Below are 26,412 nucleotides of genomic sequence, written 5' to 3'. Positions count from 1 at the left end.
TGAAATCTAAAATAAATATTATCTTTTTTTGTGTGTATTATGCTAAATTCGCCATAATATAATTCATACAGGTATGTCATGTAAACACCAATGTTTTTAAGTCATGCATTTGCTGTCATATTTACATTTAAGGCATGCTGTGAGATGCTTGTGATGATAAGAAAACTCTAAATTTTGTGGGTTGATGTTTTTCAGGAGGCGTACTCGGTGGCGAGGCAATTTAACCTCATCCCTCCGGTCTGTGAGCAGGCTGAATATCACATGTTTCAGCGAGAGAAGGTGGAAGTACAGTTGCCTGAACTCTTCCATAAGATAGGTGTGTTTGTGTGCAACGTAAAACCAAACGTTGTCATTATTTAAAATTTGCATTTTGGGTAACTTAAAATTCTTAGTTCATTTAACTTAGAAAATACATTAACTACAAAACATAAACTTACAAATAAACGTATAAAATACATAAATAGTCAAGTGAAGTGAACTTAAAATGATCAGTACGCAATGCTGTGTGGACCCATAAGCCTTAATATTTTGTTATTCTTGGTCAAAAATAAGAACTTCAGCAGCATTCAAATAGTTGTTAAGAGGTCACATAGGTTTAATCTGTTAATATTGTGGATGTTTAGTTGTAATAGCTCTGCGCAGCACTTTAAAGGTCACCTAATACGGTAATTTTTCAAGATGTAATATTAGTCTCTGATGTCCCCAGAATGTGCCTGTTGAGTTTCAGGTGCCTATAAATCATGTATTAAATGATATATTATATGTTTTTGGATGTGCAGTATCTGTACTAAAAAACATATAATAAAGCCCTATTTGGATGGGATTCGTTTATAAGGGGACCTCTGAGAAATTTGTGTTTTTAATCCCTTCCGAATAGGCCATATCTTCTCTGGGAAATATAATCCCTTCCGTATGCGAATGTCTGTGTTTACCAGCAATATCTTTTTAAAATGCAGTGGTTTTTGTGTTTTGGCGAATGTGATCTTCCGTAAGGTCTTTCTAATGCTAGGTCTTACTAATGGATGTTTTTTCCATTTGGCAGAATAAAATAATTAAATCAAGACAAGCTGAATATTCCATTTTCTTAAAAGAAAAATCCAGATAATTTACTCACCACCATGTCATCCAAAATGTTGATGTCTTTGTTTGTTCAGTCGAAAAGAAATAATGTTTCAAAGGACTCTAAACCATCCCAAACGAGGCATAAGGGTCTTATCTAGCGAAACGATTGTCATTTTTGACAAGAAAAATAAAAAATATGCTCTTTTAAACCACAACTTTTTGTCTAGATCCGGTCGTGATGCGTCAGCGTGACCCCACGCAATACGTCATGATGTCAAGAGGTCACAGAGGAAGAACGCGAAACTCCGCCCCAGTGTTTACCAATGGGTTTGAAAGAGGACCGTTCCTACGTTGTTGTATGTCAACTGATACTAATTAATGTCTGTGTGTCAGTTTATTGTATACAATGGTCCGCAAATGTGCGTTTTATATATCACACTGGACTGGACCTAGACGAAAAGTTGTGGTTTAAAAGAGCATATTTTTTATTTTTCTTGTCAAAAATGACAATCGTTTCGCTAGATAAGACCCTTATGCCTCGTTGGGATCGTTTATAGTCTTTTGAAACTCCGTTGAAAAAAACTGTTAAGTGTTGAATTAAGTATTAAGTGTTGGGCTCTATTAAACTCCATTAAAATAAGAAAAATCCTGCAAGGTTTTCCTCAAAAAACATAATTTCTTCTCGACTGAACAAAGAAAGACATCAACATTTTGGATGACATGGTGGTGAGTAAATTATCTGGATTTTTCTTTTAAGAAAATGGAATATTCCTTTAAGCCTGGCCAATGTAATATCAGTATAAGGTAAGAAACTCAACCTTATTTTTTTCAACCCTCAGAATGGTAATCTCAATTAAGGAAGATAATAAAATGTGGTCTTTGGACGGTTGTGGTCTGCGCAAAGTGATATCAGTTTACTCAGAAAACGCCAACAGCTTGTCCAATATGAGTGTTCAGGTTTTACAAGGATTTAAAAGACACACAATTAAAACAGCATATTGTAAAGTGCATATCTCATATTAAGTGATCTTTAATGCCATACTGCAATCTGCGTGCATAGCGTTATATAAAGTCAAACATGCATTATCGAAGTTTCACTAAACTGAAATTGTTTGTGTGCGGAAAATTGTTGTACCTGTTTTAATTTAACTGGAAGCTGCACCAAAAATCTATAATGTGCTTGATAAAAGGCAGTGGCGGCCGGCGACTTCTTTTTTCGAGGCCGCTTGATGCGAAGTTTGTCACAACATGTATGTTGCCCGTCATGTGTGTGGTTACTTTTTTTAAATATGTGTTCTGCATGTCGAGTGATCCTATGTGCATCACGTGTCTTGTCAAAATAAGTGCCTGCTGCAGATGCGTCTAAAGGGTTCATGATAAAAGAGACGCTCGCGTTTGCCATACTCGCATAATCTCATGCGTAATCTGTTAAGGGAGTGTCTTGCATGTATTTTGTGAACGTGAGCGTCTCTTTTATCATAAACGGTTTTGATGCGTGTGCAGCAGGCACTTTGATTTTTACGAGCTGGCACTGATAAAATGCTGTCACCCCCTGTACATCATTTTAAGGGGAAGAATGACATTTTTACAAAAGAGCATAAAAAGGAATCTGGAAATTAGATGAAATTGAAATTCAGTGAAGCATGATGATGTTTAGCTCCAGGTGTGAGAAGTGGTTGTAACCTGTCATTTATAGTCTGTCACTCTGGGGCGTCACAGGTGTGGGTGCTATGACCTGGTCTCCTCTGGCCTGTGGGATCATCTCAGGGAAGTATGACAGCGGTGTACCTCCATGCTCCCGAGCCTCTCTCAAGGTATTACTGCTGTTACCATCTCTAATCCACCTGTGGTACCCCAATACTCCTCTTGCTCCTGACTTTTGTCAATGGTGGTTTTTATTATTAATTACAATACCACATGAAATTAGGGGTGCTAATGTGTTTTTTGTTGATTTAATTGTCCTGCTGGTAAAAAGTAACAAGCGAAATAATGATGCATAGAGGTGGTTATCTGCATTTACATATAAAGTTCCCTATTCAGTGTACCATAGGCCTACAGCAACTGTCTGATAATTGTCTTCTCAACATTTGATTTGAGAAGTATAATATTTTTCCCAACCCTTCAGCACCCACTCATAAAACGTGTGCAGGTGTGATCCATTCCGTCAATGCTTCACAAACACAATGAATGTCGTCCCTCCGGCTATACCTGTGGTTCATCGACCCGGCGGGGTGCCAAGCTCTCTAAACAGGTGTGCTGTGTGTTTAAAACAGGGTTACCAGTGGTTAAAGGACAAGATCCTGAGTGAGGAAGGCCGCCGTCAGCAGGCGAAGCTGAAAGAGTTGCAGGCCATTGCGGAGCGGCTGGGTTGCACGCTGCCCCAGCTGGCCATCGGTAAATCTGCCCGGGCTCTGCTGCTCTCTCTTTTTCTGTCTGTCTGTCTGTTTGCCTGCCTGGAGCTCAGGGCGTGTTGCCTCTGGATCTCTCCCTTGCTCCTGTCCTGTACCTTGTTGTGTGTAATGTCTGGATGTGTGATGTTAGACAGTATCGTGTCTGTTTAAATTTAACAGAGCACAGGAACACTTTTTTAACCAAACATAGCCAAAGTCCCAGTTTCTTCCTGTCTAAGGGGGAGTGCACACCAAAGCTTTTATGCCGGTGTACGTTTTCAGTTGTTTCGAAAAAAGCCAGCAGCTGGTGTATTTTTTTTTTCTGCGCTGAAAGCCAGAAAAATATTCAACTTTGAGTGAAAAGCGTAGCTCGTCAATGTCAGGTCTCACACGCTGTCCAAATATCAATTTTTTTTTCAGCAAGAATAATCTTTAATATCCAACAGACATTGTGCTGCAAAGGAACAACAAATATGTCCTTATGCAAAACATGTTAGGCTTAAAAAACAATCATCTCATGACTACATTAAATTAAAGGGGGAAAAAGCATTATTAATTGCAAATGAGGTTGTCGAATTGAACATATAAGTTATTTAATGTACAGTATAGGGAAATACTAGACTTACCTCTATAGCTTGAGATTTTGTTGCTTCTATTCTTCATTTATCAGCTAACCTTGACACAACAGACCAGTTACAGTTTTTAATTTATACATAACCTTTTCTAATAGAGCAGTAAAGGTCAGGGGAACAGCAGGAGATGGGTTCAGTATGGTAGTGGTGACTGATTACCGCAGACAGGATATATTTTCAGTAACATTAAACAGCAACTAGGACACTTGGTGTTTGTCTTTGTAGTATGATGGCTATGTATCTGACGCACCTCTCTGAAATGTACTGGATGTAACCAACTTTAAATCCTTGTTCCCACTTTATATTAAAACATTCCGCCACTTCATAAAATATGTAAGAATTCCCATGAGATACACTCTTAGAACGAATGTGTTAAAAACAACACATTAGTGTTGATTCTGGGACAACACACTAAATGCGTTGTCCCAGAATCCACCCGTCTGTGTGTTATTATTGAAACAACACATTTTGTGTTAACTTGTGTTATATTTTAACACAAAATGACACATAATGTGTCAAAAGCTTAACGCACAAAGATGTGTAAAAATGAACACATCCTTTCTAAGAGTGTAGTGTTGAACATTTTAATATATTGTACTTGTTGTACATGCATGTTGTTGTAGGTTTATATCGGATTTATTGCCTGATTTGTACTTTTTGCGCCTGACATACACCGTACACTTTACACCATAGGGTACGTGGCAGTTTTTGTTTATACTTCTACATCAGGGGTGTCCAGACTTTTTGTGTGGTGATCTACTTTTAAAATGATAAAGCCGACAAGATCTACCTGCTAAAAACACAGTTAATTTTTTTATAACACTTTTAATGCTTGTTAGGACTATACTGCATATATATCTACATTGAATTTAGGTCTGTCACCATTACTCTATTCTTTTTTAGGAGTTAAACAAAATCCTTGAGTACATGTCGAATACTCCTTAAAGGAACACAAGGCAGCATTTTTATGTTAATAAATCATCTTCGTAAGTCGGTATATGGTTAAATGACTCATTACCGGACGAATTAAGACTCTCTCGCCCGCCCCTACCGTCTGTAGGAAGAATACCCCACTTGCAATTTCGCTGTATCCGACCCGGTGTCCTTCAGTCTCGCAAAGTCTCAGATATCGCGAGAAGCAGGATCACTTTACGGCAAACAACACAGAGGCTGTTTCTCAATTCCAAGAATGCAAAGAACGGACTTGTGTTCTCGTGGAGACTGATCTTGCCAGGCGACCTCGGAAGAACAAACTCAGAAGGTCACAAGAACACAGAACGCACTTGTGAGAATTGAGATGTGTGCGATCTTCCTGTTGGTCACCTGACCTCCCCAGATTTCAGCGCGCAAGTCTGCACTCGATGCATCCTCGATATCAAGAAATCATCCGGGTATTTTCACGCGTCATCTGTACTTGTGTTCTTGAGAATTGGAATTGAACTTCGACTGTTAATGATGACGTAGAGCGAGAACACAAGGACGCAAGATCGCTGAAGAACGCATATTGAGAAACAGCCAGAGGCAGGCGAGCTAAACACGGCTAGCAATTGTTGCAAATGGCAGAGCCAGGGAAGAAGCATCGAAAACCCTTGACGGAAGGGAAACATAACTGGATTGGAAATAAGCTGATAAACTTGGTTCAGAGGGGGGAGGGACAACAATTTGTTTTTACGACAGTGTGTTTGAAAGCATTTACTTTCAGACACTAGGGGGAGCTCGTAGAGAAATATTACGCAGACTTGCCTGGTTTCCCTTTAAAATAGCGGTGATGCGGTTTAGTGAAACAAACTAGAAAACGACAACAGTATCAGAAGCATACAAATCAGCGCTACGCTCCCTCTCTCTCTCTCACTCGTTCGCGCGCGCGCGCACACACACACACACACACCGTGCGCGTGGATCGGATCCTGTGTGAAGGCAAGAATGTGCATCCTGGTGAATTTCGGAAGTTAGATGGCTGTGAGCTGCGGCGGCCTGGCATAAGATTTATAAAAACACATTTGAAAAAAAAGATGCAGCAACTCAAAAAGACCTGCATGTTTCACAATTACTCTAAGACCATAATGCCAATTTCGCACGTGGAGCAGCTGTTAACTTATGTGCGATCTACCGGCATTGCCTTTGCGATCAAATAGATAAAATGTTTCGAACTCAAGTCTAGATAGACATTATTCAGAAAATGTGGTACAGTACACACAGACCCGTATCAAATCTGAAAATGTTTTTCCTTACTAGCGTGGTGTCTGAGGAATGAGGGAGTGAGCTGTGTGCTGCTGGGAGCTTCCAGCACCGATCAACTGATGGAGAACATAGGAGCCATTCAGGTGAGTGCCTGTACCACTCGAGATATTACATCCCAGTGCCGTGCACAGCAGGATAATGTACATACACAAAGCTGTGTATGTGTTATGCTAACAGATTTTAATAAAACACTTTCAGGTTCTTCCCAAGTTATCTTCATCGATTATACACGAAGTGGACAGTATACTAGGCAACAAGCCATACAGTAAAAAAGACTACAGGTCCTAAAAGAAAACTCTGACTGTGTCGACCTGCTTCTTACTATGACTGAATAAAACACGGGACCAGCACTGTCACGAGTCCCTCAGGAGATGCCAACCCGCACAATACTCGGAGTCTGCTACTGTAATATTAGCCTGAGAAGCGGCACAGATGCGCACAGGTAGACCGGAAGCATGCTCACGAACAAATCAGCTAGTACGGCTCCATAAACAGCCAGTCCCAACACTAAAAAGAAACCACTCGCTCGCTTCCATCCCTTTGTAGTAAACACTAAAGAAGTGCATTATTAGGGTTCCAGACTTATTCTAGAGATGCATGAGATCCACCGGCCAATGCACGTGTGCTGCTTTCCTTCCATTTTGGAAAAGTGCATTCGCATAAGCTAACAGGGAGAAAATGTATCCCTAAACTAATGGTACTGATGAAGCACTTTACTGATAAACGCAAATGTTATATGAATGGACAAAATCGATAACCAATATCCTGCTTGTTTACAAGCAGTTGTAAGACTGTCAGAAATATTAAACCACTGTCAGACACAGGCCTCTACAAATGTGCAATATCTGTAAGGGTCCATAAACCTAGCTTACTTTCAAAGCTTTTTTAAGAAGAAAATGGCCCTATACAGCTTTCAGTATTTAAGTATAGAGATGATGAAACCAAAGAGTTCTGTGTGTCATCTGTCCTGCTGTTTCCATCCAAGATAAATTAAAAAAGCACGAGATATATGATGCTAGATGTTTGATCATGTGATGATGTATTTGTCACCATCTATTTATCATAGATGTGTAATTTTGAGTGCACTAGATTGTTTTTTGTGTTTATTTATCTGTTTTGAAGGTGTATGTGTTTGTGTGAGTGGGTGCGTGCATGTGTTTGTGTGTTAGTGTAGATAAGGTTTTGTTGTGTTATGGGCAGTGGCTCCCTCTACTGAGCAAGATGCTGTTTGTACATCATAAAGTATCATCATGTTACTCTCTTTAAATTTACACAGCAGTGGATCCTAGAAGTTATTACGCATGTGTTTTCCTTAAACATTCTTCCAGCAGTTTGTCTATTCTGTTCAGACATGAAACTATGCCTATGAATATTAAAATATTTATTTGTCTGTGAGTTATATATGCCTTATTCAGTTAACCATTTATTTAGCATGCGTTTCATCTGAACCGAAATAAGGCATTTTAAAGGTGTCGGTTGTGAATAGTAAGAGTGAGTGTGCTGATATGGGGACTAAATAAAGGCTTTAAAAAATAATTTAAATGTTAATATCATAATAATTGTTCTTCACTAACGATAGATTCAATGCTAATGTACATATATGTGTTGATAAATATTTACAGCTGCCATTGAGGCCTTTTGAATTAATCTTATGTTTATAGGGTTCAAACTAGTCTCAATAAATGTTGCATTTATATACCAATTCCTTCAAATATGGCCTGTTAATTCAGTGGATAAACTGTGTATGAAAGTGTTGGCCTGTACTGTATATGAAGATTTCGACTGTTGATTGAACCACATAGAGTTAATAATACATTGGAACAGAACAGAGTATCATTTTAACCAAAGGCCACAGCTGGATAACCTAAGTTTGATGGATTAGCTGAGACTCATTGTAAATGTTGTCTTTATATGTGTTATTTCCAATCATGTCTGTCTGTCTGCATTATTAATCGAGAGATTTTAGTTGTATGTCAAGCTTTGGGTCTTATATGAGCTGCTGTCATATTAATACATCGTATTAAGTGTGTTTGCTCAGGAAGCCATAATAACTTTGTTATTGATATCTGTACAACATACAGTTTATTCATGAGGACGATTGGTGTCATTAAATGAGAAACTGTTGGTGTTCTGAGTGTAAAGCTTTTAAATGGCCTAATATTAAACCAAAAAAAAAGTCATTTTAGTAAGAAATTATAATGTTTAACATATCCTACTAGGAATTGATGACTGTTTTTGGAATAACTTTTATTCGACCATTACTGTTATGGTTTCTGTATATACACAAGTAGACAAATAATGCAGCGATATGTAGATACATAAAGGAATGGTTTGATAATCTGTATATAACTTGATTCTATACATTATATATACTTTACTGGCTTAATTACTATTATCACATTTGCCTTTGTTTATTTTTTCATTGACAACTATTGCTTATGACATTGCCTGAAAATATGTACAGCTTTAAAATGACAAATTAAAAATCAATTATTCTACAAAAAAAAAAAGTGTTTGTTGTCTTTATTGTTTGACATAAAAGTCATAGCGGGGCATACATTTATTTATGCAAAGTATAATTGTGTTCAAAAATGTATCGCATCACATAGAAATAACACTGTTTTAACTGTATGAACAATAGGTAAAATATGAAAATACATGTTTCACAATCCACTACATATAAAATCATCAAAGAAAAACACAATTTTGGTGAAAACCAGAAATCGTAATGTGCAAACTACAAAATAAGGCAAATCTGTTTTTTTTACTTTACAACAAACATCTTTATAATGCACAAAGAATGCCACAATGTCAGTTGTCAATGTAAATTCTTACAAAAATCAATGCCTATTTTAGCACTCAAAAGATTCAAAAGCTTCCATAAAAATGTCAATAAAAACATTATCTTTGTCAGTCACAACAAAATACTTTTTAACTAAATATAAAACCTGACTGTAAAAAAAGCTTTATTGTAATCAAGTGCTTACTTATCGGCATTGATGTTGTTACATAAATTTGTATCATTATAAGGTTGTAGTCTACATTCGGGGAATGCAGATTATGCTTAACAAATATAAACTATACACTGCATAGTTATATAAACACTGTACAAAAAAAATCTGCAGCAAAATCAATAAAAAGCAAATAAAAAATAGGTTCAGTATATAAGTAATCTCAGTTATTAAATGCTTTACAGTACACCATTTGAACCACCAATCAGCCATAACATGATGACCACCTGCCACCAAAACAGCCCTGACCGGTCAAGGCATGGACTCCACTAGACTTTTCTATCAGAACCAGCATTCCTTATTTCAGTAATTTTAGCTACATTACTGTAGCTCGTCTGTTAGATCAGACCACAGGGGTCAGACTTCGATCGTTCCCCACCTGCATCAATGACCCTTGGCCACCCATGACCCTGTCGCCAGTTGACCGCTTTTCCTTCCTTGGACCACTTTTGATAGGTACTAGCCACTGCAGTTTTGGAGATGCTGTAAACCAAGTCGTCTAGCTACTATCACAATTTGACAAAATCGCTCAAATCCGTACGCTAATATTGTGTAGACCCCCCTTTTGCCAGCAAAACAGCCCTGACCCATCGAGGCATTGACCCGTCGAGACATTGTCAATTTTTCTGCTTCTAACACATCACCTACACTTGTCCGCAAAGTTAATGTAGTAGAAGCAGGAAAAGTGGGCAATGCCTCGACAGGTCCAAGGGGGGCCTACACAATATTAAGCAGGTGGTCATAATGTCATGGCTGATCGGTGTATATATACACATGTATATGTAAGGAGTCCAGTTTCATATTCTTTAATTAAAAAAATTAACAAGAGGGAATATTTCATGTAGTGTGATGCTTGAAAAAGAGACCATGTATATTAAAAGTTCCTGTACACATCTGCTCATTGTGTTCAAATTCTACCTTCATTGTAAAGAAGACAAAATATTATTTCAAAATGTACACCATAAATGATCAAATTTACCATTTAACAGATGCATTTCAAATCTTAAATTGAAACAAAAAACTTCCCTGAACAAAAAATTGACATTGTACTTACATAAGTCTAGGCGAAAATAAACAGGAAGCTTGTTCTCCCTGAGCAGGACTGATGCTTAGAACAACAAAACTGTATATGTCCTCATCCAGGAGGAGCTTTTATATAAAACATTGTCTTCTTATTGCTTTCAATGTTGAATTATATTCATTTAACACAAATCCATCACAAAACTCTGTGCTTAAGTCATGATGGTTGTTTGTACGCTGTAGTGTTCAAAAATTCAGTAACCGGCTAAAATTTTAGCCAAAGGTCTACTCACAAATTCAAGCCCAGTCAGTTTTCAATCAGCTACTGTCTCCATCTCTGTTGTATCAACAGATACCTGTAGGTACTATCAGATACAGGCTGAACTGGGTATGAAACTGTAATATTAGTATACTGGTAAGATATAATATGATGAGCCTTTATTTATTTATTTTTTGGAGTCCACCTCTATCTATTTGTGATCCCCACTGTGAACAAAGAGAAATGAGAAAGATGAAAACATTGTGTGATGTCATTGTGAATTACTGTAACTGTACTACTAGTAAAATGACCTTCTTGGCAGCTTGGTCCTACCCAACCATTCAGACAAGTGCAGCGTCCGTTGCGTGGATTGCATTGAGCTCCATTGTGACATGCGCATCTTTCCAAGCAATCTGGGCCAAACTTATTTACTTCACAATCTAAAGAGAGTTTAAAAAGAAATATATGTGACTCAGTCTGTGAAAACCCAGCTAAAGTCATTTGTGATTTGTTTTCTACATAAAACCATCCTACATAATGTAAAGAACATTTGTGAAAATATAACCATGATATCTTTAATATTGATTAAGGTCATGTCAAAATTGAAATAAATAAGACAGATCTCATAGACAGAGTCACATTTGACGTTATGGGTCAATGCAAAAGAACCAAATAATTACTTAAAGGGATAGTTCGGCCAAAAATGATATTAAACCCATGATTTACTCACCCCCAAGCTGTCCGAGTTGCATATGTCCATCGTTTTTCAGACAAACACATTTTCGGATATTTTAGAAAAATTTTTAGATCTTTCAGTTGATTAAATGTAATGTTACGGGGTCCACGACCTTCAAGTCCAAAAAAGTGCGTCCATCCTTCTCAAAATAAATCCAAACGGCTCCAGGATGATAAACAAAGGTCTTCTGAGGGTAATCCGCGCGGTGTTGTTGTAGAAATATCCATATTTAAAACTTTATTAACTACCTTCCAGACTAACTACCTTTTTTGGACTTGAAGGTCGTGGACCCCGTAACATTACATTTAATCAACTGAAAGATCTAAAACATTTTCTAAAATATCCGAAAATATGTTTGTCTGAAAAACGATGGACATTTGCAACTCCGACAGCTTGGGGGTGAGTAAATCATGGGTTTAATATCATTTTTGGCCGAACTTTAAATAACAAAAATCACCTATATCACAACGAGGTCCCGTTTTTCCTGGTGCACACAAACACCTGCCATTGATGGGGTCACATGGTGAGTCTATGTCGCAGTCGCAGCTTTGAGCACAACTGGACCCAAATCTGCCTGGGTCACACTCTAAAAACAGAACAAAGGCAATGCATGAGCAACCGAACTACTTAAAAAATATCACATGAGGCTGTTCTGTACCTCTCTCGCAGCGAGGTCCCTGGTAACCTGGAGGACAGATGCAATGACCAGTGGTTTGGTCACATGGTGCATTGACATGGCAATCGCAAAGAAGCTGACAACGATGTCCATGAAACCCAAGGGGGCATGCTTTAGAAAAAACAAACATTTAAGAAGTAGTATTGACTGTAGTGGTCAGGATGCTAAATGAGATAAAAAAAGACAGGGTGTGTTGTTTTTTCACCATGTTCACAGAGATGACCATAGTATCCAGGAAGACAATGACACTCCCCTGTAACTCTGTCACATGTGGCATCATTTCGACAGTCACACACTTCCTGGCAGCCAGCTCCATACCTGCCTCTGGGACACTCTAAACACATTAATGCATCATAGTTAGGGCTGTGCAAAAAATCGACTGCGATTATCATGCGCGTGTCCTCAGTAAAGCCGGTTCAGTGATTAGTATTAAATCGCCATCAGCTGCTTTCAGATGGAGCGGCATTTATTACACAGACCCGTAGTTCACCGAGAAGCTAGGCAAAAAATCGAGGAAAATCGACTCCGATAATCTATGCGATTTTGTCTAGCTTCTCTGTGAACTACGGGTCTGTGTAATAAATGCTGCTCCATCAGTTTTGCACAGCCCTAATCATAGTGTGATACTGTTTTATCGTACAGTTACAAGAATGACAAACCCTTATGTACACATTTTTGGGTAATTAGTCATGTCAAGTTTAGGTGAAAGTATACATAAACGTCTCACCTTTATCACATCTATCACCTGTCCAGCCCAACCCACAGGAGCAGTTCCCTGTAACTGCATCACATACTCCTCCATTACTGCAGTTACAGCGCTGGGCGCAGTCCTCGCCAAACCAACCCACAGCGCAGCCTTAGACACACACACACACACGTTTGCTTTACTATATCAACAAGAAAATCCCATAAACTTTCTTTTTTTTAAACCAGAATGAAGATAATAATATTGTCTCTCATCTATTGCTAAACCAACCCTAACCTAACAAACTGTTTAGCAGAAGTAATGACCTTTACCACAGTCCTCTCCTTGTCGACCCGCTCTGCATACACATCTGCCTGTGACCGGATCACTTCTGGCTCCTTCGTCACACAATGCTACTCGTGCACAGTCTTGACCATACCGCCCTGCTGGACAAGCTTTAAAGAGAGTACAATCTGTTACTACTAACTACAAGTACGGTATATTTGGTCACATTTCCTAAATGATCCGACACCATATTTGTAATATGTTACAGAAGAACTCAGTGACTAACTGATATTGCAGTTCGGTCCAATGTATCCTGGTGGGCAGGTACAGGTGCCAGTGGTGCTCTTGCACACACCGTTATTAAGACACTGGCACTTCCTCTCACAGTTTGGACCATATTGCCCTGCTTCACACTCTACATAACAAAACAAGGCAACGTGGGTAGAAAAGGCTTAATGCAAAGATTTGGGAATGTATAAAGATTTAAGGTATCCAAATATGGATATTCTTTCATAATTTGCTCACCCTCATAGCAACCCAAATTTATGTGAATTTCTTGCTGATCTACATAATGCCATAGATTCGGAATGAAACAAAGGAGGTCCTATACAGTACTGTGCAAACGTCTTAGGCCACCACCACCAGACTTTTTTTTCGAAGTTTAAATGTCCATCAATATTAATGTTTCAATCTATTTTATTAAGATACAAACAGAAAATACAGAAAATATGTACAAAAAAATACAAAAATAAAATGTTCAGGATTATATGTCTTCTTTAGGCATTGTCTGTGTTTAATGTGACCTCTCTTGGCACTTAACACAGCGTTTTTGAAAATGAAGTTAATTTCTTTAAAATTAGAAATTAGGATTTAATTTAGGTTTAAGAGATCCTGCAGTTTCCTGCTATTGCTCAAGTGAAAGGGGAGTTTATCCTAAATAGTACTTGACACATCAGTTTACATTTTATACAGTTTTTAATACTATATACACATTTTCTGGATGTATTCTATTATAAGAGACAGAGAAACAATTATATACTGTATGATCACTATAACATTGCAAATACAACAAATCTAATTCTGGCATGGTAGACTTTTGCACAGTACTATACATCTGGGATGGCGTGAGAGTAAATTATGAGAGAATTTTCATATTTAAGTGAACTATTCTTATCCTAGATAAGATGGATATAAGATTAGCCCACCTGCATCACATTTGTCACCATGGTAACCAGGAGCACAGTAGCACACACCAGTGACAGGGTGACAGAGCTGATGAACCTGTGAGCACTGACACACCTGATTACAGTTAAGTCCAAATGTGCCCGGGTTACACCCTGAAGAGATATCAATAGAAAAACACTGAATCTCTTAAGACATGCAGAGACAACAGTGCTGTTAACAAATCTTTCATTTGTAAGAAAATAATAATAAGCACTCACTTTGTTCACAGCTGTTACCAGAAAAGCCCGGTGGGCAGCCACACTGCCCGGTCACGTGGTTACATGAAGTGCCGCGTGAACAGAGGCAGCGCTGAGAGCATCGCCTCCCATACCAACCAGGTAAACAGACTGTAAAAAAGCAAAATTGAGTTACACAAGGTACGCCAGCAGGGGGAAGTATTGTACATGACGGACCAGTGCTGTTATAAAGCTATAGAAATCCCCAATATATGGATATCCTTGAAACATTAAAGTCGCAATGAAATTGAATTGAAAAACTATATATATTTTTTAATATTGTGGTATTATGAACAAATGACTTATCTGTGAGCTTCATTATTTAAAAAATATTAGTGTGTTCTCATAATCTTTAATCAAAAACGCAAATCTCCTCCCCTCCTCAAAACGATCTCTTTTTACTTCCAGTCATATGGTATGGCAGGTGGGCGGGGTCCGGGAGAAGATCGCAGCGATTACCAATTAGCAATACGACCCAACTTCAAATGATCCAATCAGATCTCGATGGACAAATTCAAATCCAGACATGCCTTATTTAATTTCAGAAGCCATTTCACTGAGATATACGTCACCACGGGGAAAATAAGGCAATCGCTACTTCCGTTTCATGGCGACTTTAATGAATTACGTTCATATAAAGAGAGAAATTGCATGAGACTTTTCCACATTCGCTTCCTTGGTAAATAGTAAGTGTTTTTATCCAGTCCAGTGAATATTACTTTTCTCGCAGTGTGGTCCTCTCCAGCCTGCTGGACACATGCAGGTGCCAGTGATGTGGTTACATGGGGCATTATGATCACATCTGCATCGCTCCTTACAGCCTGGGCCATACAAACCTACCTCGCATGCTGACCAAAAACACACAGATAAATGCATATTATCTTAAACATATCTTTAGCATATGGGACCTTGGACCACAAAACCAGTCATAAGTGTTTGGGAGGATAGGACAATATTTGGCCAACTATTTGAAACTGTGAGGGTGCAAAAAATTTAATATTAAGAAAATTGCATTTAAAGTTGTCCAAATAAAGTCCTTAGCAACTGCATCCACTCACAAAAATAAAGGTTTGATATATTTACGGTAGGAAATTTACAAAATATCTTCATTAAACATGATCTTTACTTAAAGGGACACTTCACTTTTTTAAAAATATGTTCATTTTCCAGCCTCCTAGAGTTAAACATTTGATTTTAACCATTTTGGAATCCATTCAGCCAATCTCCTGGTCTGGCAGTACCACTTTTAGCATAGCTTATCATAATACATTGAATCTGATTAGACCATTAGCATTGCGCTAAAAAATAACCAAAGAGTTTCGAAATGTTACCCATTTAAAACTTGAATCTTCTGTAGTTACATTGCATGCTAAGACCGACATAAAATTAAAATTTGCGATTATGGTCTAATCAGATTCAATGGATTATGCTAAGCTATGCTAAAAGTGGTACCGCCAGACCCGGAGATCGGCTGAATGAATTCCAAAACGGTAAAAAAAACAATGTTTAACTCTAGGGGAGCTGGAAAATTTGATTATTATAACTGTGTAAGCGAGCGTATTAATAATGTAACGTATACAGTAAAGTGCTAAGTTAAGCCAAAGTTGGCTGACTCTCCCTGGGACTGAAAAACCCCCTAGGAAAAAACCCAATGGGAAAAAATCCTAGAAGGACAAAAAACCCTAGGGAGAAATTAATATTTTTATATATATATATATATATATATATATATATAGAGAGAGAGAGAGAGAGAGAGAGAGAGAGAGAGAGAGAGAGAGAGAGACACGGAAGGGATAGGAAGCGGGTAAACGGATTAAACTGGTTCAGCCGGTGGTCGTTGGTCGCGCATGGGCTGGGCATTATTTTAAGGTAAAAAAAAACTACATAGTGTTGCTTTAATATCCTGATGATTTTGGCATAAAAGGCGATCATTTTGAACCATACAATGTATTTTTGGCTTTTCCTACAAATATAACCATGCTACTCATGATTGTTTTTGTAGTCTAGGGTCACATATATAAAGATGCAGGCATTATAAGATACCAGGAGGTTGTTTACCCCTCTCACAGCGGGATCCAACCCAGCCTGCCAGACACGAGCACCTGCCATCCCGACGGTCACACGCGCCACCATTCTCACATTCACACTTGCTTTGACAGTCAATTCCAAAGTGTCCCGGAGCACATTCTGGATACAAAATACATAAATTAGATAGCAATATATCAAAAAAATATAAAGCATTCCTGTCAGGTTTGCTAAACTGCTGTAGTTGCTATCATTTGTTCAGTTTTCTGTAACTCAGTTGATAAAGGGTTTCATTCCCAGGGAACACGCATAGAGATAAAAATGCATACTGTAGCTTGAATGCACTGAAAGTCACTTTGGATAAAAGCATCTGGCAAATGCATAAATGTAAAAACGTCTACATTACAGTATTGAAGTATGTGTATTACTTTAATTGGTACTATGTGCAAGACTAGTCACCCAGTTCACAAGCAACTCCAGTCCAGCCGCTCTGACATGTGCAGTACCCACTGATTCGGTCACATGACCCTCCATTCTGACACAGGCAGTGCTGGTGGCAGCCAACACCATAAAAACCAGCTGGGCATTCTGGAAAAATACAAGAAGATAGTACAGTACAGACAGACAGACAGACAGACAGGAAAACAAGGGGTAGAGAGGGAATGGAATCAGGATATGACCCAGGTTGGATTCAATCCCTGGTCCCAGTGAGTAACAGCTCTTATATATAAAGAGCTCAGATGCAAACGCGACTAAACGCCACCTCTGTCAAAATTGAGATAATGATATCGACCGAATGCTCTCGGCACGTACACTGAACAAAATTTTGTTGTTGGGAGCTCTGACAACCACAGAGAAAAACCCTTATCACTATTCTAAAACTAAGACATCAGTATAAAGAGACAATGTTGTATTTTCAGCTCCCAAACTATCATGGTTTAAAAATGAAACACACCACCTTGTTCACAGTTGAGACCTCTCCAGCCGGCTCTGCACACACATCGGCCATCAGTAGGGTCACAGGTGGCATTATTGTTGCAGTTACAGGTCAGATTACAGCCGGGCCCATATGTGCCAACTTCACATGCTGTGAAAGACGGATACCAGGTTTATATATCAAAGCCGTAGTAGCCTACTATGGGTCCGAGGTGGTAGCACATCCAGGAACCACAAATTTCTGCTTTATCATTTTACAGATGGAATGCTTTGAACATACAAACGATTACATTTAATTATCATGGGATGGAGTATGGGCTGAGGGCAGTAAACCACTCACCATTGTTGCACAAGGGTCCGACCCAGCCGGACGGACACTGGCAGTCTCCGGTCATGGGGTGACAATTACCACCATTAAAACAATGGCATTTCTGCTGACACTCTAGACCGTGAAAACCTTCAGGACAGGCTATTAAATAAACACAGGAATACACATGCAAGTTCATTTTTGAGAGTTATATAACCAGAGTTATACACACAACCACTTACGTTTTTCACAGTATGTTCCAGTCCAGCCTGGTAAACAAGTACAGGCTCCGCCCACATGCTCACAAGCTGCATCATTTTCACACTGGCATCTGTGATGGCAACCCTGGCCATAGAAGCCATCAGGACACTCTTTACAACACAGAAACATCATAATCAGTATAAGATTCCCTTTAAATGAAATGCAAAAGCAAAATAATAATAAAAAAAACCCTTAAAGGTGCAATGTGGGACTTTTAAAAGCATCTCTTGACATTAGTGATGCACCGATGTATCGGCCACCGATATTTATCGGCCGATTTTTGATGAATTTGAAACCATCGGCATATCGGCAAAAGCACGAGAAAGGCCGATACCGATTGTTTATTAATTAACTGCATAAAGGCAATGAGTTGCATGTCTGTTGTTCAATTAAAATGATTTAATGTTCTGGTGTGCACTATACTTAAGCACCGACCGAAAATCTTTGTTGAGCTGGCTCAAATGTCTTGGACAATAAAAGAGACAGACTGCACTTTAGTGGGGGAAAAGAAGTCCAACTTTTTTTGAAGTAGCAATATTTATACTGTTTAAAGCAATAGCACTGGCATTATTTATGTTTATTAAAGAAATCCATTATATGTAAAAAAAAAAAAAATGAGTTAAACTTGTTTATAAAAGAAATGCTGAATAACAAAAACCTACGGTGGCCCTGTAGTGCAAACCACAACAACAAATTACTAAACAACAACAAATTAAAAAACAACAACAAATTAAAAAAACACTACAACAAAATAAAAAACACCACAACAAATTAAAAAACACTACAGCAAATAAAAAAAAACACAACTTCAAATTAAAAAACACTGCAACAAAATAAAAAACCATAACAAAATAGAAAACACAACAGCAAGTTAAAAAAACACTACAACAAATTAAAAAACACTACAACAAAATACAAAACCATAACAAAATAGAACACACAACAGCAAGAAAAAAAAACACTACAACAAATTAAAAAACACTACAACAAAATAAAAAACAACTACAAAATAAAAAACACTACAACAAATTAAAAAACACAACTACAAATAAAAAAACACAACAACAAATTAAAAACACAACTGCAAATTAAAAAACACAACTACATTAACCTACCGGAAGAGGTAGGTACCAGTGGGCAACATGAGACATCACTGATTGGACGACACTGCAGTTCGGCTTTTGAACCGGAAGTTATTCTTCCTGTAGCTCATTTTTTCATCATGCGTGTTACAGATGACCCAAACGTAGCAGCTGCTGGGGCCGGCTAAGGGTACGGTCTGAAAACCACTAACGATAGTAGTAAGCTAACGTTACTTCCACAAGCAACGTAAGCATTACACTATTCTTATTAACTTACTCGAAGGTTGTTGGGTGTCTCCGATGGTAGATATTTCTTTAAGCCTTTTGCCACAGCATCTGCAGAAGTTCGGGGACGGCTCAACCAATTCTTTTCTGCAGTTTGGGCAAAACATTTTGCTGTCCTTCCTCCTCTCCAAACCACGCGCTACAGGAAGAATAACTTCCGGTTCAAAAGCCGAACTGCACTGTCGTCCAGTCAGCGAAGTCTCATGTTGCCCACTGGTACCTACCTCTTCTGGTAGGTTACTGTAGTTGTGTTTTTTATTTGTAGTTGTGTTTTTAATTAGTTGTTGTGTTTTTTAATTTGTAGTTGTGTTTTTAATTTGTTGTAGTGTTTTTAATTTTGTAGTTGTTTTTTATTTTGTTGTAGTGTTTTTTAATTTGTTGTAGTGTTTTTTTTATTTGTTGTAGTGTTTTTTTTATATATTATGGTTTTTTATTTTGTTGTAGTGTTTTTTAATTTGTTGTAGTGTTTTTTTTTAACTTGCTGTTTTGCTTTTTATTTTGTTATGGTTTTTTATTTTGTTGTAGTGGTTTTTAATTTGTAGTTGTGTTTTTAATTTGTTGTAGTGTTTTTTAATTTTTTGTTGTGTTTTTTAATTTGCTGTAGTGTTTTTTTTAACTTGCTGTTGTTTTTTAATTTGTTGCAGTGTTTTTTAATTTGTTGTGCTGTTTTTGAATTTGTTGTTGTTGTTTAGTAATTAGTTTTTGTGGTTTGCACTTCAGGGCCACCGTAAAAACCACCTTTGAAGGTTGTCATGTTGTCTTATTATATATGTTTTAGCTTAATTTGTGCCTCTCTTATTATGTTGGTCAGTTGAATGTTAATTAGATGCAATCCATGTTCGGTAAAAATAATTTGATGCAGAAATAAACTAGCTAATAGACCAGCTGTATAGTAGTGTATACAAGTGTTTAATATCGGTATCGGCATCGGCCAGAAGTTGTCTGTTTAAATCGGTATCGACCCAAAAAAATACTATCGGTGCATCTCTACTTGACATAAATGCAATTTGTTACTTTGTTGTCATGATACGGTGACGTGTATGTCCTGTGGCGGCTACCATAGCTTCACTATGCATTTCGAATCAGTCTCACCCCTAGATGGTGCTTAAAGTCCCACAATGCACATTTACGCTTATAGACGAATTACTTAAAGAGCACCTTTCATTGCTAAAAACTTTTTTTGTGTTTTTCGTATAATATAATGTTTTTGCATGGTTTTTGGTTTAAAAACACATTATTTTCCAAATACCGTACATTTTTATAGCTCCAGATTTCACTCTCTTCCTGAAACGCACGGATTTGAAAAGCTCTGTCTCTGATTGGCCAGCTAATCTGTACGTTGTGATTGACCTGAATACCTCTGACGTCAGCTAAAAATGTGATGCTCCTTACCATGTTTGAAAGATTCGGTCACAATGCAATGCTAACAGGAGTTAACTTACAGGCTGTGAGTCTGAAGTGGGAGGAATTATGATAATGTCGGTCTTGTCTACATCACCAATCCAAGGAAGTAAACTGTTGCCTACAATCCATGTGTTTGTTGTAGCCCAAGAAAAAGATTTACGTTGGAGACGTTAACTCGCGTCATCGTTTACTTTAGGGTTTGTACCTTTTGCATATCATTAACATGTACTAGCACACACACACCAAAGGAAATGTAAAAAGGTGAATCGGACAATAGGTGCTCTTTAAAGTCTTGGCTTTATCTAAATGAAACTGCTCATACTGTAAGAACAGAACCATTAAAGTGTTACTTCCATACTTTGATCACATCGTGGTCCTGTATATCCTGCTTCACAATGACAATGTCCGGTGACAGGGTCACAGCTTCCAGCATTGCTCCTGCAGTCACACAGGTTGGCACACTTCGGTCCCCAGCGTCCCACCTCACACACTGCCACAGAATATACACCGTTACATCAAATAATACCTTTACTTACATTATTACCTAACCATACCAATACATGTCCTGAAAAGGTATTTTAAGTAAAAAAAATAGGAAACTTATTTATAACAAATTAGGGTTTTCATAGCAGGTGTTTTGTAGTATAATGTCTCCACTAAGGGCAATAGACATTTCTTTAGTACTTTACTTTTCATATAATTTTTATATTCAAGTATAAACCACACTTAATTTTGTTATTTTATTCCTAAAGCAAGAAAAAATAAGGTATATTCTTAAAAAGCAAGCTAATTAATATCTAATTTTAAATGTTTCGATATTGTACTGGAAAAGAAGCAAAAAATAAAAAACTATTAATAAAAATCTTTTTCAGCAAGAGAAGCATGTAAAGGAATAACATTAGAGAAGATTAAACAAAATCCATTAAGTGGAAAATTCTTTACCAAATACAGTAAAGCAAGAACAATAAGTTGGGTGGAGCTGGAATTCTTTTATTTTATAGGGCATGAAGAGGCAAGACTGAATGAGATCAGTAAAGGTCAGCTGGTCCTTCAGGATAACTCAGTATTACTTGGCATTGGGAGGTGTTGAGTGAAAAGAGACAAAACATGTGAAAACTGAGCTTGAGGTGATTGGTTATCAAACACAGATCTCACAGCATCTTTTAAAGTTGCCAGGGAGGCTGTCTGACATTCAGCCTGAGATCACAGAGATGAAGACAGATGTATGACTTATAGTCCTTAGTTGAAGATGAAGTCACTAGTGGTGTATTCACACGATGAATGTGAGAAATGGGTGGCATGGGCTTGTAAATCATCTAATAAGATGTATTATTAACAAGAATAGAGGTAAAAAATGTGGTTTTAGAGGAGGCTTTACCTTTTCCACAGTTGGGCCCTGTCCAACCATCCTTACAAGCACAGAAACCAGTCACATGATGGCATTGCCCTTCGTTCTCACAGTAGCAGTGCAACTGACAGCCGAGGCCAAAGTGTCCAGCTGGACAGACTAAAAGACAAATAAAAACAATATTAGCCATCATGTTATTTAAACAGATCACATTTTGCCTGCTGTTTATAGATTATGTGGCTGTCAGATGGGATATTTCAGGACACCCATTTCAGTTACATATAGGGGACCATTTGTTTTGCCTCAAAATGCACACCATTAGTGTTTTTGTACAGTATATAATATAACTAAGGTCCAATCCTGGCCTAATATAAACAATAGCTGTCATTAAGTGTCATTTGTTCAGTTATGACATTTTAATGCAAAGATGACATTGTTGGAAATGTCTTTGTTATGATCATTTGACATAAACCAATACATCATAACTTGTCATAAATCTGTCATAAACATGACATAGCAGAATAATTGTCAAACTTAAGAAACTACCTATCTTTATGGTTTAACATTACATTAAACTGTCATTGAAATGTCATTAAGTATTAATACTATGTCAAATAATTTTAAATACTTTAACAAAATGCAACAGACACGTCAAAAGATTATACTTAACTTTATGTATGTGGACAATACATAAAATCTGACAAATAACAGATTTTGTTCTTCCTCTAACAGAGGGTTCTGAAATTTTCTGACATAAAAGAAAAAAACGAACAAAACATTTAATCAACTTAATTTATAGTAATTCACTTTGCAGCAATATGGAACCAACGCCGCATGGTTAAACCCATTATTGTACTGTTTTCATTTAATTTTAGGTAAATCGTTCTCCAAATGCAATAAAATATAATTTTATAATTTTAATTATTATTGGATGATTGATTTTATTTCTCTAACAACTGGAGGAAACTTAAAAAAACATTATAAACTGAAGCGTATTTATGACGCTGTCCTAAAATTATTTGACAGAGTATTAACACTTAATGACATTTTAATGACAAATTATATTTGTACCACTATAGTTGAGGTCAAGAAAAATATTCTTGAAGCTGTTATAAAACTAAATGAGAAATTCAATTTGTATCACTTGTAAAAGTGGTCAGTTATGTTGTTTTGGTAATGTCAAGTTGTCATGACAAATTATGATGTATTGGTTAATGTCAAGTTTTCATAACAAAGACATCTCAAATAATGTCATCTTTACATAAAAAATTACACAATTGAACAAATAACACTTAATGACAGTTGTCATAAACGATTTTTATTCAGTTTCATTTAAATCAATGACTGTTAGATATAAAATAAAGGTCTGATGAAATGAAATTAACAACATTAGGAGCTGGTTGTTTTAACTGTCTTTAATAAAAACAACTTGACACCTTTTAAAATTGATCAGTCCAACTGTTTATCCCAGGATGCACTCCATTAATGTTTTCATAAGTCACATTTATAAAAGTCTAAATGTCCTAATTTTGCTAAGGCCAAATCTTAGAGGCTGTTTACACTTGGCATTAACATGCGTTTTCGTCGATCGGATCACAAGTGGACGACGTTAATGCCAGGTGTAAACGGTGTTCAAAACGTTTTGAACGCGTCCACTTTCGACCACATCCAGAGGTAGTCGAAACCACTTTCGATCGGATTGCTTTGGAGCTGCGGAACGCATATGTGGTTGAATGTGTTCGAACAGCCACACGCGACCGCCTTCTCTCCGCCCATTTATCTAATCTGAGGTATTAAACACAAGTTTTACGTCTTTTTTTGAATTCTGGCGTGAACACACGGTGAACAGCGCTATTTTTAGCCTTTCATTGATAAAACTACTGCGGGTGTTCTCCGTAGTTTCGTTTTGAAAGCGTGAAAGTTGCGCGATCCTATTTCATCAATTGCGCTGAAAATTCAGAGAAAGCTCTAACATACACACGTACAAAACACTGTGCAGCATGTATACTTGCTAAACAAGCAGCGGACTTCGACATAATATTAGTTTGTGTCCATATAAACTCATAATTACTCCCGCTCGGGTTTAAATGACAGCAGAGAGACTCGCCCACCGTCTCACGGACCGTCCCCTCACAGACAGAAGCGGCCGAAAGTGGACAAAAGAGACGGATTTAAATACCAGGTGTAAACGTAATGTCTCTCTCTCGTCCCCTTGTGATCCGATCGATGAAAACACATCTTAATACCAAGTGTAAACAGCCCCTTAGCTTAATCTAAGCCCTGTCTGTGAAACCAGGCCTAAGGGGTGGTTTCCCAAACAGTGCTTATTGTAGTCCCAACTTAAATGCATGTTTGATCTGCCTTCATTTTAAAAAACCTTGCACTGACATATCTTAAGATACATTATAGTTCCATTGTTTTTTGCAAAGTATGTTTGTAAAAACTACCGGTATTTAAATGTCCTTTTATAACTAAGGCCTAGTCCTGGATTAATCTTAACCCTGTTGAAAACTGCCCCTAAAGGTTTAGATTAAGATTCAATAAAAACAAATGCCGAGCTCACCATTCTCACAGAGATTTCCCATGTATCCTGGCAAACAAACACATGATCCATTTTGTTTGTCACACACTCCACCATTGTCACATTCAGGGCACAGCTCTGTGCAACCCAGACCCCATCGACCCTCTTCACAGTCTGAAAATAAATTTAACAAGTTATCCTATGCTCCATTACATTGATGAGATCATGTTAAAAATATGCTTGTAATAAAATGTACATCAATGATTATTTTTCAAAAAGGTGCTTTTTATTTCCAAGGCTATTAAATGCCAAATCTAAATATAAAGGCCATACTGTATATGACCGAAAATTTCTTAATAATAGGAACTTATCACAGCACACATATATATATATATATATAACCACACACACACATATACTTTTACTCAGTTGGAAGTCACAGACTGCTCATTTACAGCTAATAGTCCTTGCCGGCTTGTTAACTGTCCAGTGGCACAGCTTGACTTCTGTCTTTCTGTACCGCACTACAGTATATCTCATTATGTTCTCATGCTTTCCTCTAATCAAGTGGCCCGTGAGGAGACTTTCATAACCACATTTAGGTCTGTGATGTTTGGCCCGGCAAACTGTAACTAATAATAGACCTCAACAGTAATTTCTCCATTTAAAACTACATCCTCAACTCCAAAACAGAACAGAATGAAAACCCATTAATGGCAAAACAATTTTCGCCTCTTTCCTAAACATGGCTAGAGCTCAGATTGTCTTGTTTAATACGGTTCAGAGAAAATGGCACGTAAATTGTGATTCCAGATACATTTGGGATAACTGAACATGATCGTTGTCTTACCTACAGTACAAACTCAACAACATTGCATGATACTATACTACATTGTCTATACTATTATTTCTGCTTGTCAGTATTTCACAATGTGGCATTCGTACCTTTCTCACAGTGTTCTCCTGTCTGCCCGGCGGGACAGTGGCATTGTCCGGTTACAGAGTCACATGGGGCTCCATTACAATGGCAAGACTGGGAGCATCCAGCTCCAAACTGTCCCACAGGACACTCTGTTAAAGTCAGTTCAATACATTTTGTTACAGAATGATGTCAGTGGTGAAATAAACCTGTAGTTAGAGAAGTAAACAGATTTTATACTGAACATCAGGTAGTCACCAAAACTGTTTAGTGCAAAAAAGTACTTAAAATTGAGCATCGAACATTATTAAGATTTTGGATGTTGAGAATGAGGACATGTAATGAATAATTAATGACGCACCATTGAATTATTCAAAAATAACGCACAACCAAGGTGATAATGCGGCAAAACGTTAATCAGGTGTTCATTATTTTCAAATAATTTAAAGGATCGGAGTCAATTTTTCGGCTTATATGGTTACCACAGACATTGCTAAGACATTGCTCTGGTGGTTATTTTAAGACATTTGACAGGCCAGGTGTGCGTTTATTGAAAAATAATGCATACCCGTTGAACATTTCTCAACCAGTCAGAATAAACCATTCAACAGCCCCTTGGTATAAGTCATAATTTTTTTTTTTATCAAGTGATGAATGTTTTGGGCCAGAATACCAGACTCTGATTGGATACATAAACTTTGACATCACTAATGAAAGGAATGTGTTTTTTATTTAAAAATGAAACTATTTATTTGTCTAACTATACATGGTTGAAATTTGTTAGGCAGGAGTTTTCATATTGTTGTTATTGATGAGTTAAGGAATGCTGGCAGTGAAAGTAGTTGAAAAGTACCAAACTTGAAAAAA

At 37.4% G+C, this 26,412-nt stretch overlaps 2 protein-coding genes across 7 annotated transcripts in view; one reads left to right on the top strand and one right to left on the bottom strand.

Annotated features, from left to right (window-relative positions):
- The window catches only part of kcnab2b (potassium voltage-gated channel subfamily A regulatory beta subunit 2b), a 90,659-nt gene extending 83,999 nt beyond the window's left edge, over positions 1-6,660 (top strand). For all 3 annotated transcript variants that reach the window (XM_065285946.2, XM_065285944.2, XM_065285945.2), the window contains 5 exons: positions 196-316; positions 2,782-2,876; positions 3,336-3,456; positions 6,320-6,408; positions 6,524-6,660. In XM_065285946.2, the coding sequence (XP_065142018.1) occupies positions 196-316; positions 2,782-2,876; positions 3,336-3,456; positions 6,320-6,408; positions 6,524-6,613 (516 nt within the window). In that variant the 3' untranslated portion in view covers positions 6,614-6,660. The remainder of the gene's footprint in view (positions 1-195; positions 317-2,781; positions 2,877-3,335; positions 3,457-6,319; positions 6,409-6,523) is intronic.
- Positions 6,661-10,703: 4,043 nt separating this feature from the next.
- megf6a (multiple EGF-like-domains 6a) overlaps positions 10,704-26,412 on the bottom strand; it is a 42,414-nt gene continuing 26,705 nt past the window's right edge. For 2 of the 4 annotated variants that reach the window (XM_065285939.2, XM_065285942.2), the window contains 20 exons: positions 25,572-25,697; positions 24,669-24,800; positions 22,136-22,264; positions 21,116-21,247; positions 17,968-18,096; positions 17,759-17,887; positions 17,441-17,569; positions 16,942-17,070; positions 16,516-16,644; positions 15,177-15,305; positions 14,440-14,568; positions 14,203-14,334; positions 13,284-13,412; positions 13,039-13,167; positions 12,755-12,883; positions 12,233-12,361; positions 12,010-12,138; positions 11,809-11,937; positions 10,927-11,055; positions 10,704-10,842 (listed from right to left, as the gene is read on the bottom strand). In XM_065285939.2, the coding sequence (XP_065142011.1) occupies positions 10,823-10,842; positions 10,927-11,055; positions 11,809-11,937; positions 12,010-12,138; positions 12,233-12,361; positions 12,755-12,883; positions 13,039-13,167; positions 13,284-13,412; positions 14,203-14,334; positions 14,440-14,568; positions 15,177-15,305; positions 16,516-16,644; positions 16,942-17,070; positions 17,441-17,569; positions 17,759-17,887; positions 17,968-18,096; positions 21,116-21,247; positions 22,136-22,264; positions 24,669-24,800; positions 25,572-25,697 (2,477 nt within the window). In that variant the 3' untranslated portion in view covers positions 10,704-10,822. The remainder of the gene's footprint in view (positions 10,843-10,926; positions 11,056-11,808; positions 11,938-12,009; positions 12,139-12,232; positions 12,362-12,754; positions 12,884-13,038; positions 13,168-13,283; positions 13,413-14,202; positions 14,335-14,439; positions 14,569-15,176; positions 15,306-16,515; positions 16,645-16,941; positions 17,071-17,440; positions 17,570-17,758; positions 17,888-17,967; positions 18,097-21,115; positions 21,248-22,135; positions 22,265-24,668; positions 24,801-25,571; positions 25,698-26,412) is intronic. The other 2 variants (XM_065285940.2, XM_065285941.2) reach the window with 2 other exon arrangements.

Source organism: Paramisgurnus dabryanus, chromosome 21, assembly GCF_030506205.2.
Source record: "Paramisgurnus dabryanus chromosome 21, PD_genome_1.1, whole genome shotgun sequence".
In the NCBI taxonomy this organism is placed as follows: Eukaryota; Metazoa; Chordata; class Actinopteri; order Cypriniformes; family Cobitidae; genus Paramisgurnus; species Paramisgurnus dabryanus.
The sequence above is the reverse complement of the archived record's forward strand: the minus strand, read 5'-3'. Positions and strand labels throughout refer to the sequence as shown.